This window comes from Engraulis encrasicolus, chromosome 5 (assembly GCF_034702125.1).
Source record: "Engraulis encrasicolus isolate BLACKSEA-1 chromosome 5, IST_EnEncr_1.0, whole genome shotgun sequence".
In the NCBI taxonomy this organism is placed as follows: Eukaryota; Metazoa; Chordata; class Actinopteri; order Clupeiformes; family Engraulidae; genus Engraulis; species Engraulis encrasicolus.
Genome location: NC_085861.1, coordinates 57589897 through 57606428, shown reverse-complemented (window position 1 = coordinate 57606428; position 16532 = coordinate 57589897). Strand labels below are relative to the sequence as shown.

The 16532-nt window shown below is 42.4% G+C and overlaps 1 protein-coding gene across 1 annotated transcript in view; it reads left to right on the top strand.

Annotated features, from left to right (window-relative positions):
- The window catches only part of dhx16 (DEAH (Asp-Glu-Ala-His) box polypeptide 16), a 28980-nt gene extending 12448 nt beyond the window's left edge, over positions 1-16532 (top strand). Inside the window, exons 11-22 of the mRNA XM_063199808.1 lie at positions 608-723; positions 1735-1945; positions 2423-2521; positions 3176-3328; positions 4337-4477; positions 6446-6608; positions 7044-7162; positions 7620-7687; positions 8953-9115; positions 10141-10302; positions 11116-11289; positions 15883-16532. Coding sequence (XP_063055878.1) covers positions 608-723; positions 1735-1945; positions 2423-2521; positions 3176-3328; positions 4337-4477; positions 6446-6608; positions 7044-7162; positions 7620-7687; positions 8953-9115; positions 10141-10302; positions 11116-11289; positions 15883-16011 — 1698 coding nt within the window. The 3' untranslated portion in view covers positions 16012-16532. The remainder of the gene's footprint in view (positions 1-607; positions 724-1734; positions 1946-2422; positions 2522-3175; positions 3329-4336; positions 4478-6445; positions 6609-7043; positions 7163-7619; positions 7688-8952; positions 9116-10140; positions 10303-11115; positions 11290-15882) is intronic.

The following is a 16532-nucleotide window of genomic DNA, read 5'->3' as shown; positions in this document are numbered from 1 at the left end:
TTAAAGTGACAGTTTCTTGGTGATCATCATGGGATGTTCAAAGGAGAATTGCGTCCAATTTCATCAGCTGTATTGCTCATGCTGACCCTGACTTTTCTTGCTTGGATCCCGATCCTGGCGGCACGGGGTGTCTGAAGTGTTCACTTAATCACTCAAATATAATCACAAAAGTTGTGTCACATGAACAGACACCTTACAACACAGCCCTATCTTTTTGGAATGGCATTTGAAGTATGATGTTACAAAAAGTATGTAAACAAACCATGTCCCCAATTAGCAGGCTATGTAGTAGGCTATCTCGGGAAGGACTGAATAAAAAAAAAATGCTGCATCTTGGGGCACTGTCAAGGCAATACAATGGCATGTTGAAATTGGTTGAAATTCTACTTCAATGGTGATATTTCGGTTTAAAGAGAAATATATTGACTTGAATAAAATCAGTTCATAGTCATTGTCATAATCACCACAGCAGCTTCAGGATATAGATCAATAAAATGTTTATTGTGAGTTATGTCTCAGTCACATATTGCGATAACGTGTAATTTTATAGTGTAATCCAAAAGTGAATGTTACAGTACAGACTGCAATAATATATATTTTTTTAAAGGTTGGTTACAGCATTCGGTTTGAGGACTGCACATCAGAGCGAACGAAACTGAAGTACATGACGGATGGGATGCTTTTGAGAGAGTTTCTCACTGAGCCAGATCTGGCCAGTTATAGGTATGCAAATATAATAATTTCAAGACCCCAAAGCCAGGCCTACACTGTGCCATATTCCCCAAAGCCAGGCCTACACTGTGCCATATTCCCCAAAGACAGGCCTACACTGTGCCATATTCTCCAAAGCCAGGCCTACACTGTGCCATATTCTCCAAAGCCAGGCCTACACTGTGCCATATTCTCCAAAGCCAGGCCTACACTGTGCCATATTCTCCAAAGCCAGGCCTACACTGTGCCATATTCTCCAAAGCCAGGCCTACACTGTGCCATATTCTCCAAAGCCAGGCCTACACTGTGCCATATTCTCAGCCGCAGGTATTCCGCTCCTGCTCACACTGTACAAGTGTATGGCAGGGTTTAAAAGTTCAGATCTCATGACTTGTTGCGTCCTCACGCTATGCGACCTGAGGGTAGAATGTGCTAGCACTGGCTTCTTTCCCGGAACTGCAGATGACAAAAACGCGCAAGGGAATCTGAGGTGTAGTAGACAAGGATGTCCTCATGAGCAAATTGCATATACCCACATACCCATATATTCCAGCCAAGGGTCCCCTTGCATGGGCCGTGCCATACTACCCCTGTCTCGATCATGGGTCTGTAAGGCAGTGCCATACTGGGATGTATAAAAAATTATGGTAGTTATGTTCAGAAATGCAATAGATTATTATAATGCACTTCTTAACTAATGGGAATAATGGTTATCTTATTGTTGGGTTATTTAGGTGTGCATTACCTGTTTTGTTGTGTTATACCTTTCCTGCTAACGTGCCGCGGTACCCCTAGCACTCCCTCGCGGCCCACCCACTTTGAAAACCATTGGCATTTGGGTGCCAAACATACACGGGGTGAAACTCCCTAGAGCACATAAGAATGGGAGGCCAACTTTTCTGTCCTTTGCCAAATCCATGAACCCCTGTGCTGCATTGTAGTTGGAGGCAGCTCTCTTGTTTGTCATTGTAATGCACCAATCACATTTGTCACTGGTTTGTTTTGTTTGTCTTGTCAATCTAGTGTCATCATAATTGATGAAGCCCATGAACGCACGCTCCACACAGACATCCTGTTTGGGCTCATCAAGGATATCGCCCGTTTCCGCGAGGACCTGAAAGTGCTGGTGGCCAGCGCTACTTTGGACACCGAGCGTTTCTCCTGCTTCTTTGACGACGCACCCGTGTTTCGGATACCCGGCAGGAGATTCCCTGTAGACATCTTCTATACCAAGGTTGGTGCTGTTGGAGCACTTTACGGTCGAAACTCTGTAAAGCGGCCCTGCCGTGGCCAGGCGGTGGGGCACTGGGTTACTGCGCTGGCGACCCGGGTTCGAGTCTGGCCCGGGTCATTTGCTGGTCCTTCCCTGACTCTCTCCCCACTCATTTCCTGTCTCTCCTCCACTGTCCTGTCATAACTAAAGACAAAAAAGCCCTAAAAAATGAAATTTCTAAACAGTTAGAAATAGCTTTTCTATCAAAATAAACACAGAATCTGAAAGCATTGGTGATCATTCACACCTAATGGTGTAAATGACCCTTTTTGAAAAATCTGGCAGAAGCAACTTAGTAGAGGTTCGCAGTCGGTAAACAACACATTATGGAACATTGTGGCTGAAATCAAAAAGCTAAGGTGACGCGTTTGGTTCTTGGTGTGTTAACATTGACTTTTGTATGTGTCTTTCTCTTGTTTCTATTTCTCTATTCTGTAGGCTCCAGAGGCGGACTATCTTGACGCGTGTGTCGTGTCTGTTCTGCAGATCCATGTAACACAGCCCGCTGGAGACGTGCTAGTGTTTCTCACGGGGCAGGTGAGAATCAGTAGGACGCTGGTGGAATCAGTTTGTGGTTTTACTGTGTGTTTCTGTTTTGCGCCACTTGAAGGTCCTGAATGTGCATCCGTCCATCACAGTTTTTTGTTTGTGCGATAACTTTTGAAAGGGAAGATTTTGGCCAAAGATGCATGTATTCATTGATTCATCTTTGGAGGCGAGCACTTTCAGGATGGTCAACTGACTGATCTGTCAACACGGTGACAGCACAATCAATAATTTGGTCAATAAGTCTCAAAAATGGGATGAAAATACAGGACACGGCCCTGCCGTGGCCAACCGGTAGGGCACTCGCCTGCCATGCGGCCGACCCTGGTTCGATTCCCGGTATGGGTCATTTGCCGAGTGCCGACCCCTCCCCATCTCTCTACCCATTCGCTTCCTGTCCACCTCTCAAATAAAGTTGTAAAAGACCCAAAAAAAATCCTTTAAAAAAAAAGAAAATACAGGACACATTTAAATATGTTGTGAGTGTTTTTGCCCTTTATATTCAAACAATGTCATTCCATAAGCCAGTTAAGACGCCGTAATTTAAAAAAAAGACTATTTAGTGAGTGCCAGTTAATGAGTTGGTTTTGGACATGCACCTGAAGCCCTGAGTCTGACCTGTGTCGATATATCCTGCTCCCCCAGGAGGAGATTGAGGCGTGCTGTGAACTCCTGCAAGATCGCTGTCGACGTCTGGGCTCCAAGATCTCGGAGCTCATGGTGCTGCCCATCTACGCCAACCTGCCCTCAGACATGCAGGCCAAGATCTTCAACCCCACTCCGCCTGGAGCTCGCAAGGTCAGTCCGTCGTCACAAGGGACAAAGGCACATGAGGACTGGTCTCATCATTAAGAGTGGACTTTTACATCGTAGAGTACACCACAAGTGCACACACACACACACACACACACACACACACACACACACACACACACACACACACACACACACACACACACACACACACACACACACACACACACACACACACACACACACACACACACACACACACACACACACACACCAGGGCTTGACACTGGCACCTGCCAACCGGCCAAATGCTGGTAAAACTTGGCTGTGGCTAGTAATATTTTCAGTGTCACTAGCCAATTTGGCTGGCAGCTTATTACTTGGTATGACATAGGCATCGAATGAGCCTATATTCTGTTTGTTCCTTGTTTATATTTAAGTTCAAGAAAAAGCTCAGTAACACAGTTTCTATTTGCTTGATATACTTCCATGTAGAAAGCTATACACTCATCTTACTTTAGCGCATCATCTTCTGAGGTTAGATGTATTGTGATAAAGAGGGAAAAAACTATATAAAATCTGTGGCTAGTGGAATACCTGAATGGCTAGTGACTCGGGAAATCCACTAGCCACAGTGGCCGGTGGGTGAAAAAGTTAATGTCAAGCCCTGACACACACACACACACACACAATTTTACTTTGATCACCCTTGCATTCCAATAGAAGCTACATCTTGATTTGATTTATTTTTTATTTATTTAAACTCGAAAAATCATTGAGGGTCTACTGTTCCATTGTCAGTCCTCACTATTCAGCCAGTCCATAGAGTGCTGGTGTCCATATTCAAGATTCAAGATTCAAAAAGGTTTATTGTCTAATATGTTGCCATATTAGAAAATTGTTTTTTGATTGAAGGTGTGTGTGTCCGTGTCCGTGTCCAGCCAGACGTATAGATATTGAAGTCCTACTTATATTGTACAGCTGCTTCCTAAGTCTTCAATGTTTATATATACAGATACCAGGTGTTTCAGTTTCATTGTCTAACCCCTGTAGGTTGTGGTGGCCACCAATATTGCAGAGACGTCCCTCACGATTGATGGCATCATCTATGTGATTGACCCCGGCTTTTGTAAGCAGAAGAGCTACAACGCTCGCACAGGAATGGAGTCCCTCATCGTCACACCGTGTTCACGGGTAAGCCCAACCATTTATTTTGCCAGCAAGTGACCTCCAGGGAAATTTATGGCAACAAAAGGCATGGACAATAGGGTGCATCGAACGCCCCTTGAAAATTAAAACTTTGCAAGCTAGTTTATGTTTTTGTGTGACACATGCAATTCAATGGGGGGAATAATGATGATCAAGAACTGAAGTTTTATTGTTTAAGTATTTGAAGCTACACTATGTCAAAGCTACACTTAATACCCTTACCTAATATTTTTTCTCAATATTTAATAAAATTGTACTAGTAGTAGGCGTAGTAGCAGCAGTGGTCCCTGTACCCTGTTTGGGCAATTCTTTTGTATTAATTTCCCACATTACAAACAGATATATACTAAACAAATACAGAACCTAAAAAACACAGTCCGTCAGGAAAGGTAGGAAGTACTGTTGGATAATGAAGAATGGAAAGACATACACTATATAAAAATAATAAATTGAAATCCAAGCAAGTATTCCATCACTAGAGCCCTCAGTGTTTCTCAACGGTGCCTCTACAGCGTTGGGGAGCCCCAGGGGCAGGGCCGTCTCTATAGAATGGGCTGAACGGGCTGCAGCCCCGGGCATCACCGCTAGGGGGGGCCTCCGGTCGCGGAATGTCAAATGACAAAAAATAATAGAAGAAAAAAAAAAGAAAACGAGCGAAAATGTCGAGCCATAGGAAACAGGAGAGCGGACCAAAAAAAACGAAAATTAGTAGAAATAAAAAAGGAAAGAGCCAAAGAATTATTACAGAAAACACCCAAATTAACCAACCTGTGGAGTAGTCAGCCTGCTGTAGCAGCTACCACCAGCAAAGATTTTTTTCGGTAGGCTACACAGTTCTGGTCCTCCTTGCGCAACTCTCGAGCAGCATGTGGCTCGCCTTTGCAGCTCGCAAGGTTAGTCTATTGTACGGTCAGCATGAAAAGGGTACTGTTGTGCTGGCTGTCTATCAGCTGTCAATAACGCCACGCGGACTTAGGCTACTAAAGCCCTGATCAAAAAGCGAACCGCGAGATATTACATTCCTCACGCAACCTTTTGGTATCTACGTACTTGGCGCGGCGCGTGCATAGTAGGCTGCATCAACATGGTAGGCTATGATTTCGCGACATCGGCAACTTCGTCAGCATTTAAGATAGTGTTAGTCATGTCAACGTTATTGTTTTGAAAGATGTAATTGCTGTCAATGCCATCAGACAGTCAATTAGTTTTTAGTCGCTGAAACACCTTAAAAATAGCGACAGATAAGAGAGAAGGTGGGAGTCTTTGACAGTGAGAGAAGGCGGGACATATCTCACAGACGCACGCCTATGGCAAGCCGTTTTAACATATAGTTTTTTTAAGTGACACGTTTTTTTTTTCTTGTAGGCCCATGTAGTGTAGACCATCCTAATTTGAGTTTATAATTTCTAATATATCAGTTTCAGTAGCCTACAATCTTAAATAGCCCTAGTGTAATATTGTATGCAATAATTTGTTTCATTAGTTGGCCTACATTGGATAGGCATATAGCCTACTACATTTAGACTGATAGGTTGGCAAATAGCCTACATTTCCATTGTGGAATATTATATTAGACCTACATAGGTTATCTACACAGTACATATGCAAATTATTATTAATTATTTTATTTTATTAATTTAAACACATTTTTATTTTATGTATTATTTATTTTATTTATGATTTATTATTATTTTTGGGTTTCGCGCGCTATGCGATTAATCGCGATTAATCACAGAAAGTCAGAACATGATATGAAGGGCACCATCCGGGTAATTAGCCCCGGGCCTCAGAAAGTGTTAATCCGGCCCTGCCCAGGGGGGGGTGTTGAGAAGGATATTTTTTAATACTAAGGGGGGTGTTGGCAGGCTTATGATAAGGTCAAGTTGGCACTTGTTCAAAAAAGGCTGAGAACCACTGGTGTAGAATCTCATCTATGTGATTCCATCACCGCAGGCCTCAGCCAATCAGCGAGCCGGAAGGGCAGGCAGGGTGGCTGCTGGGAAGTGTTTCCGCCTCTACACGGCCTGGGCCTTCAAACATGAGATGGAGGAGACCACCGTCCCTGAGATCCAGAGGACCAACCTTGGAAATGTGGTGCTGCTGCTGAAGAGCTTGGGTGAGAAAAAACATGATGAATTATGCTAAATGGGGAACTGTTTTCATTGGAAGGGCCACAAATTTTATTAAGTCCTCCAAAGGCCGCACTATGAACACAAACTAGGATTTTCATGTATGAAAAGTGCTATTTTTCCAGTCATAATGAAAACTTAGAATTTGATGTTAGTGGTAAGTATTCATGAAAAAGGTAACATTAGTGAGTGGGTACTAGCATGAATTCTGGAAATAAACAACTAAAAATCTCACACAGTGTACCTTTTTAAGTATCTTTTTTAAGTTTGGTCTTTTTAGGGGTTTTTTGTTTGTTTGTTCCATGGTAGTTTAGTAGCCTCATCCATGTTGACTTCACAAAAACTTAACAGTCACTGTCTATTGGTCAACAACAGAAGGGAGTTTCAGTTCCATTAATTGCCCCCTGATCTGTATTCATTAGGAATAAACGACCTTATCCACTTCGACTTCATGGATCCTCCGCCCCACGAGACACTTGTTCTGGCTCTGGAGCAGCTCTATGCACTGGGTGCCCTCAACCACCTCGGAGAACTCACCAAGGTAAGACTTCAATTCAGTTTTCAATTAATTATGGACCATGTACAATTAAAACAAAGGTTATGTATGTAACCACGGTTCTATGAGTTTCGGATGACCGCCAGAGCTTGGCAGTCACTCGGAGTGTACACAAGAAGATTTGCCAAGAGGTATTCCCTGGGTGCACCGCTCTTTTGACCCCGACCCCGGGGTCACCAGGTGACGTCACCCAAGTCACAAGTGAAATTGTTGTTATTAAATACTCAACATGCACGTTCCGTGTGATGGATATCCATGCTGTAAGCACCGCCTCTGGCAGTCAGGAGAAACGATATAGAACATCAAACGCATAGATACAGTAAACAAATCACTCACATGAGTGTCCCCTACAACCCAACCCCCACCCACCTCAGTGTCTGGTTGCCACATCTGATTGCCTTGTCTAATGAATGGATCTGCCCTTTCTGCATGTCTTGTCAAGCTCGGCAGAAGGATGGCGGAACTCCCCGTGGACCCCATGCTGAGCAAAATGATCCTGGCCTCAGAACAGTAAGTGCAAACACTAGCACATTTTTATTTCTATTAATTACTTCTATTTTGCCTTAAAGCGATACTGCACCATTTCTGTAAATAAGCTCATTTAACACCTCCCCTTGACTTAAATAATTGAGTACCTAACAACACTCTGGTTCTTGATTGTGATTGGCACATCATTCCAGACGAAGATTCTATACGTGGGCATGGGCAACTTAAATGCTTGTGGCTAAGTTGATAACAAAAATCTGGTGCAGTTTGGGAAGGGACACTAAAGGAAGAGCATATCTTTGCACTATTTCTAATTGGGGAATCAGTGTAATTGCAAAGACATTTCATTCCTCTATGCATGTCACCTTGCTGAGTTTTGTCACAAAGTTTGTGTCTGGCAGCACAATGAACATGTGCACACCCAGTGATGTTGCTGCGGTAACCAATCACTTCCTCAACTGAACGATGCGAGGCGAATTAATTGTCATTACAGCACAAAATATTGTCAGCAATTCAATGCAACAGTGTTAGATAAGTAATAAGCCACTTGAGTCTGTGGGTTTGTGCTTAATTTATAACGGGCAAGGGGAGTTTTACAGCTCGTGGCTTATTGCTTAACCCATTTTAGCCTAAGGCACCTGCAAAAAACACCTGCTGAAAAGGTGCCCTCTGCCTATTAAAACCTAAATATCTCAGCGTCTGAATCACATAAAGACATGAAATAAGTTGCATTTAAAAGCTAGGACTCTCACCTTGCATGCGTTCATTCCCCTCAAATCTCAAGAGGCTGAATGCAGCGTAGAAAGGTCGATAAAAGTCAAACAACGTATATGCCACATCAGGCTAATGAGTTAATCAAAAGATTCAGTTATATATGCTTAGCGTGGAGGTAGAATTTGCATGGCCAGACTCAGAGAATGGCTGGAAATACAGGAGAAAGGTTAAACTGAAAGGCAGATGTAAAATGAGCAGAAATGGTGCAGTATCGCTTACATTTAGATAAATACGTTGACGGTGATGAAAGGAAGTAAGTGGTAAGTGGGAGAGAGAGGCTGAGATTAAACCTGGGTCAACATGGGCGTGCAACCTATTTGTGCATCACAGCATCACCAGAGTAACAAGATTTGAGTAGAATTTAGTGACGTTCATTTCTTTTGTTCATTTGAAACGGGAACCATATACAAAATTCATTAGTTATACAACTTGAAGACATGATTTTTACTTAATTGTAGCTTAAAGCTAATTTCCATCTGCAGTCTTTGTTTTTTAATTGTCTTTCTCTTCTGCAGGTACAAGTGTTCCGAAGAGGCGCTGACCATTGCCGCTATGCTCTCTGTGAATAACTCCATCTTCTACCGCCCCAAAGACAAAGTGGTCCATGCTGATAACGCGCGCCAGAACTTTGTCGTTCCAGGAGGAGACCATCTGGTGCTGCTCAATGTCTACACCCAGGTGAGTGTGAACTTCATTTAGTCATGTGTTGTCACCTCACACACACACTGAGGTGATCGTTCCTGTTCAGACTGTTGGAGAGCTGATCTCCTCAATGGCTGATATCACTTGCATGACTTCAACAACTACAAAAAAGTATTAAGTCAGCAAAATATATATCCCACCCTTCCACTCCCTATCTCACTCCATGGCTGTGTCTCAAATGCTGCACTTGTGCACTTCGGGCACTGTTTTTCAGTGCCTAGGGCGCTCACGCTGAAAATTTCAATTGAGCCAGTGCACTGAAAGTGCCAGGATGATTCCCTAACAATGGCGGAAAAATGCAGTGCTTGAATGATGGACACTGCACGCACTAAACGGCGGCCATGTTGACAATGACAGGAAGGAAATGTGGCATTCAGTTCAGTAGAAGAGTTTGGTCAACAGTCTCCTAATTCTGTAAGTAATGTTGATGGGACACCAACCTTTACATGCCAATCAAAGTATTGTATGTGTGACTGTTGTCCTTTGGGGTGAAGGACATGAAAATACAAGCACCAGACACTTTGCATTGTAAACAGTGGCCAACTCATATTTTGGCAAGCTAATGGCATGCTCAGCCATCACTTCCAGCGAGGGCACAGTGCATAGTGCTCACATTTTTCCTCGACACTATGCACTAAAGGCCTCAGTGCACTGTGTGCACTATGCACTGACTGTCAGTGCACTGACGAAGGTGCGCCATTTGAGACACAGCCCATGGCTGTGGTGACCTCTTGAGCAAGACACCTAACCCCACACTGCTCCAGAGACACTGTAACCAATAGCCTGTACTTAAAATAACTAAGTCAATAAAAAAAGATTTGAAATAAATAAAATAACTAAGTCGCTTTGGATAAAAGCCTCAGCTAAGTGTAATGTAATGTAATATAATCAAATGTAACAACAAGAGTTTGTAAGAACAAACCTTAATTATTGAACTCAAGGGGAGGTTATTTCCAGAAAACAAAACACTGCCCTGACTAAGCGTATCCATGTGTTCTCAGTGGGTGGAGAGTGGCTACTCTACACAGTGGTGTTACGAGAACTTCATCCAGTACCGCTCCATGAAGCGGGCAAGGGACGTCCGCGAGCAGCTGGAAGGGCTGATGGACCGTATCGAGGTGGAGCTCTGCAGCGCGCAAGGAGACACCGTACCTCTCCGCAAGGTGTGCCGTCATTCCCGCATACAAACATTGACTTACCAGGGGGGGTATACTAAGAAGCTGGTTCTGTAGTAAACCAGGTTAAGTTAGCCTTGTGGTAGAGGTAAATCATCGAATAGAAGAGACTGGAGCCCTCATTTTCCTAACGAATAATGCCTTTAAGTATATCTATTAGCAGTTGGTTGACTAAGCCTGGTTTATCACTAAGGACAACCATGTTCTTTGTATACCCACCTGGAATGCATGATTTGATCCAATGTAGTACTAATACCTAAACACTGTTGTGATTAAATGTCTAGAGATTGAATACCCAGATCATGACTTTTAATGCTTTTTTATTATCATCCATAGCAGTTCTGTTCATGACAGAGTTTCCAAAATTTCATTTTTAGGTGTCAGCGCATGGGAACCGAAAATGTAAAATCATATGTGTTAAAATTTCATCATGCAGGTGTATCGCTTATGCTACCCATGACTTGTCATTACCCAAAAATGAAGTAATTTTTGTTCAGCCTATCTGAGATCCTAGTCTGCTAACTGGGGGCATGGCTCGTTTGCAAAAACCTTTGACACATCTCAACATACTCCAGAAATATCATCCCAAAAGTGTTGAACAAAACAGTGTTGTGTCTTCAGGTACTGACAAGTTAAGGGTAGCATGAACAATACAACTGTATGCATGTTGAACTTAGGCGCAATTCTCCTTTAACAAAAAGTACTGTCTTATTTTGACTAACAAAAGCTGTCTCAATGGGGGAAAGGGGAAAGGCATGTTAAAAGAAATCAGTGTTGTGTTGTGTTATTTTTCCACGGCAGGCTGTGACAGCGGGCTACTTCTACCACACCGCGCGACTCAGTAAAGGAGGCTACAAAACGGTGAAGCATCAGCAGACCGTATACGTGCACCCCAACAGCTCCCTGTTTGAGGAACAGCCACGCTGGCTCATCTACCACGAACTCGTCTTCACTACTAAAGAGTTCATGAGACAGGTGTGTGCCCTCTCTCTCAACACGTTCCTGTCTTAACTGCCGGGGCTGTTACAGTAGAGACTCGGAGACCCAATTGCAGTTTCCTGCAGAGATTTCATTTTTCACAGGCTGAGACAAAAATATGACAAAAGGGAACTACCTAGAGGTGCAAAATTAGGTTTAGTCCAAATAATCAACAGAAAAGGCAAAATTCAGAGGATCCAAAAAAAAAACAGCAACTCAGAGGTCTCAGCAGAGGCGACTCTAGGGTCAGCTTGGGCCCCAAGCAAAAAATTAAATCTAAGAAATTAACATTTGAAGCGAAACCACCACAACTGTAGTAACGTCATTCACCATTTTGGGGATTGGGGCCCCCCAAGCGGCTGCCTGCCTTGTCTGGTGATAAGATGTGCCTCTCAGTCTCAGTAATAGTAGTCCAAAGAAACTCAGGGAAAAACTCAAAGTTCAGCACAAGCAAAATCTTCACAGGCAGTTTAAAAGTCACTAAAAAAATATTCAGCCAGTTGGGCAGTTCAAAAGTCACAAATCTTCACTTGTGAACACAAAAATGCAAAAAAATGAGCTTGGCAGTTAGTCCGGGAGCCGTGGGGTTGAACCCAGATTTCTTCGATAAAGTTTTTTTTTTTGCTTTATCTCATAGATTTTAGGCAAGTCTTTAAGATTTCAGAGGATGCCCGGTGATATCCCTTGAGCATTTCCAGATTTTGAGCCTTTATTGTCCCATAAAGGCAGATTATGACAAAAAAACTAAAGACACCTAATATATGTGAATAATGTTACAAAATGTACCAAATTGCTTATATTACCTGAAAAACAATCACATTGGACTGCCTTAACACTGCCCTTATTGAAACAAACCCAATATGGGGTAATAATTAACCCTTTCATAACAGCAATCCCACAAATAAGGCGAGACACTGTAGGTGAATAGGGTATTTTTTTTAACTTGCAGATATCAATATGAAACTTTATCAGATGATTACTCGTATGAATTGGAGAAAAAAATGTATTACAATTTTTCTATATGTTATGTTTAAATATGCTAATTAGGCTATTATCTAATTAAATATGCACTAATTTGCATATATTTTGATGAAATGAATCTGACCACCTGAAAATGCCAGCTTCAAAATTCCTTCTTTATTTTGTTAATATCGTACTACAAGAATATTTACTGTGGTTAATTGTGGCTATCTCCTTTTGTTATCCAAGTACAGAGAAAATACTGCTAATAACCTTAAAAAATGCGATTTCGGCCTATTTTTATGCATTTAGTTATATAAATCAGGTCGTGAATGACAAATCAACAAATGCCTCAGTAAAAAAAATCACAACATTGCTTAGAATAAGACTGTAAAGTATGGAACGGATTGTGCATTATGAGATCCTGCATAACATCACATCATGACAACATACATGACAACATCGCCGGTAGGTAGCCTACCACAAATAGCCAACATAAAAGGAACACCCCCCCCCCAGACACAACAGAGTGTGGGGGTAACTGGTGAGCGGTCGTTGGCTGTTCCAAAAGATGAGTAAAGAAATGACATACATCCAGTGTATCCAGACTGGTATTGAATGATCACTTAAATCCATAAAGCCATCAAATAAGATCTGTACATGCATTTAAATTTACACAGAAAGACCTATATACACTGCAACATACAGTACCGCACGCTCAGAGAGAGAGAGAGAGAGAGAGAGAGGTCTAAACATAGGAAAACAGCTATACATTATATATACTGTTGAGTCAAAAAATTAAGTCAATCCAGTGTATCCTGACTGGTATTAAATGATCACTTAAAAGTCCATAAAGCCATCAAATAAGACATGTACATGCATTTAAATTCGCACAGAAAGACCTGTCTACACCTATAGCCTACACTACACGCACACGCACGCACGCCACGCACACACACACACACACACACACACACACACACACACACACACACACACACACACACACACTCACACAACATTGGTTCGGCAGCATCCCAGCCGAAAACATGCACAGAAAATGGTGCAAGGCACACTCTTTACAGCACAGCTACATTTCTTAGAATTTCAGGGGCTTTTACTCTTGCAACCACATCTAATCATCTGTAAAATGTAGTCTGGTGCCACTCTGACATTTTCTGGAACACTTATTGGTATCAGTGCTTTGTTGCATGGGTCTTTCTTCCATCCAAATGCTTCAGGAGATAGTTCAGGTGGAGTGTGAACCAATGTCCTCCACAATATTGCTTGAAAATGAGCCCTTTTCACATTCTCAAGAAATGCCTCTGTTGTTGGTGGAAGAGCAGCCAGGTTAGGTGAAGATAAATGACCTTTCCCATTATTTTTCCCCATGCCACCAACCTTGTATGTGACATGCTGATACTGTCTGGAATGCCATAACATGCCGACACAAAGTTAGTGGCCTCACTGGAAAGTTGTTGGAATGGTGCCAGCACATTACCAATTGATGTCAAGTGATATCCAGCTTTTAGGGTCTTGATAACAGAGCCTTTACCAATACCAAAATAGGATGCCGCAGTGTCACACCCTGATATGGCATGGGCTGGTAAAAGGTCAATTACAATGTCATTTTGTGGATTTACATTTTTAATTTTATCTCTTTCCATGTTAATACGACCACTGAAATTATGTACTTTGTAGGCAAACAAATAATCAGCCAAAAATTATGTAATTATTACTTACAATTTTTATTTTGTGTTACAACAGCACAGGAAGAGTAAATAGCAATGTACGAAATGGTGAAATTCTGTGTTGAATTAGTAATCCTTTCTGGGTATGTCTGAGCTGACACCACCAATATTCGCCTAAATGTTACATATTTCTGCTTGACAAACAGCTAGTTCTGTAATTGTCTAAAATTTATTTGGAACGAGGACACTTTCTCCACTTTGATGTGGCAGGCCTACCACCCAGTATGCTCTATGGTTAATCATAGTGCAGTTATGAAGCTGTCAAAAGCTTGTGGGCTATGGCTGCAGCAAAATCAACATGAAAGGGTTAATATCTGAAATTGGCACATCACCCACTCTTATCCTGATGGGTAAGTGATGGACAACTAACCAAACAACCCACTATGAGATATAAAGCCACGTTTGGCGAAATGTTGGCCTTTGTGTCTCCGACTTGGAAAATCAGGCTTTTTGGGTGAATGCCCCGCCCCCAAACATGCATGACCCCACCCCCACTGATGTCCATACCTCACCACCTGTTCTTATACACATCCTACCATGTAAGCAAACACAAAATAAGTATGGTATAGGGTATTTGGTCAGCATAACATGAATTGGGAGCCAAACACTGTTGTAATCTATGGCTGCAGCACATCAAGCATAAAAGGCTCAATATCTGAAAATGCTCAAGGGATATCACCGGGCATCGTCTGGAATCTTAATAGGTACACCTTAGGCAACCACAAACTGCAAAGAAAAAAACTTTATCAGACGAAACTGGGTTCGGCTGATATTTGGCTTTTGGCTGCCGGACTAAGTGCAGAATTCAAGGAAATCAGAGAAGCAGTTCAGGGATACCCTGATTTATCATCGACTTTCAAATCTCGTACTGAGATTCTGGTCTGAGTGACTAACAAGATGATGAATAACGTTTCCAACCGGCATGGTTAACCCGCCTCTCTCGGTTTGCTATTGGTCGATGCCAGAAAGGGCTGTGCCGAAGTTTAATCCAAACAGTTTCTTAGTCCCAATAGAACGTCTGCTTAAACCACATCACTGCCTTGAACATGCCTCTACCCAGGGCCATTGGAGCTGCTGAAAGTTGATTGCTTCCCGGCAAAGTGGGTTGAGTTCCCCAGCCCTTGAAAGTACTTGCATTGCTCTTGGCCTGACTAATTTAGCATCATTAGGAGGGCGTAGCCTGGGCCAGGCGTCGCCAGGGCCACATGGGCAAGGTAGTACACAAATGGGCCACAAGAGGGCTGGCAAAAAGGTAAATGAAACATGACAGGTGCTGACAGATAGTGACTGGGTGATTGCATGTCCAAGACCTCATCTGTACAGTTTTTGAATGAAACATGACATGCTGTGCAGTATTACCAAAACTTCATATCAGAGTGGTGTCTATTTTGTATTCTGTATTGTTGCATTTTGTTACTCTATGTGTGTAATGAAGTTGAGTATAATCTAATGCAGTGGTTCTCAACTTTTTTTGAACAAACGCCCCCTTGACCTTATCAACCTCCAGCCTCCCAACACCCCCTTTAGTGTTAAAAAACAAAATGGTCGAATGCCCCCCAATGGACCCACCAACCTCTCTCAGCTGCAGCCTTCATAACACCCCCAAGGGATCCCTAACGGCCATGGGGGACTGTAGAGCCCCCATTGAGAAACACTAATCTAATGTACCTGTAATCTAATCACAGGTGATCGAGAGTCATATCAGAGTGCAGTGCATTTGATATTCTGTATTGTTGCATTTTGTTACTTTGTCACGTGTGTGAAGAAATTGAGTATAATCTAGTGTAATCTACTAATTCCAGGTGATTGAGATTATAGTATTATATATGATGATAATAATAATAATAATGAAGTTGAGTATAATCTAATCTAATTCCAGGTGATTGAGATTGACAGCGGATGGCTGCTGGAGGTGGCGCCTCACTACTACAAGAACAAAGAGCTGGAGGACAGCAGTAGCAAAAAGATGCCACGCAAGCAAGGGAAGACACGTGACGAGCTGGGCTGACCAGGATGATGGGTATTTCAAGGAGTGGACATTCAGTGTAAAGAAGAACTGCAAATCGATGGGCTCCCTTTTTACTCCATTTATACTGTATTTCCATGATGTCTCGTAGTCTGAAGAAGGGCTGTGGTGGCTCAAACCAGCTCAGAAATAAATTAAAAAATTGATTAAAACGGGAGCTCATCGGTGTGTGGTTCCTCCTTACCCTACAAGAACTTTATGCCTTGACCCTGCATCCGGCCAAAAGAATTTGGATGTGCAATCTGACTGGGAAGAAATTTACATAAAAAAATAGAAGGCAAAAACAGCAGAGACTGACCTTTGGTTGTTTCATTCAGATGCTTGTTGAATTATTTTGATGACTTTCTAATGAATAAGGTGTTTTCAGTCTATGGATTATTTTTGTATGTACCTTGAGTTTGCCGTTTTATACAAAAGCAGGGGTGCAGTGGGGCTTGCCAGACCCCGGAAACAACCTGCTTTCTTAAGAATACACAAATAAATAACTCAAATATTTGAAAACA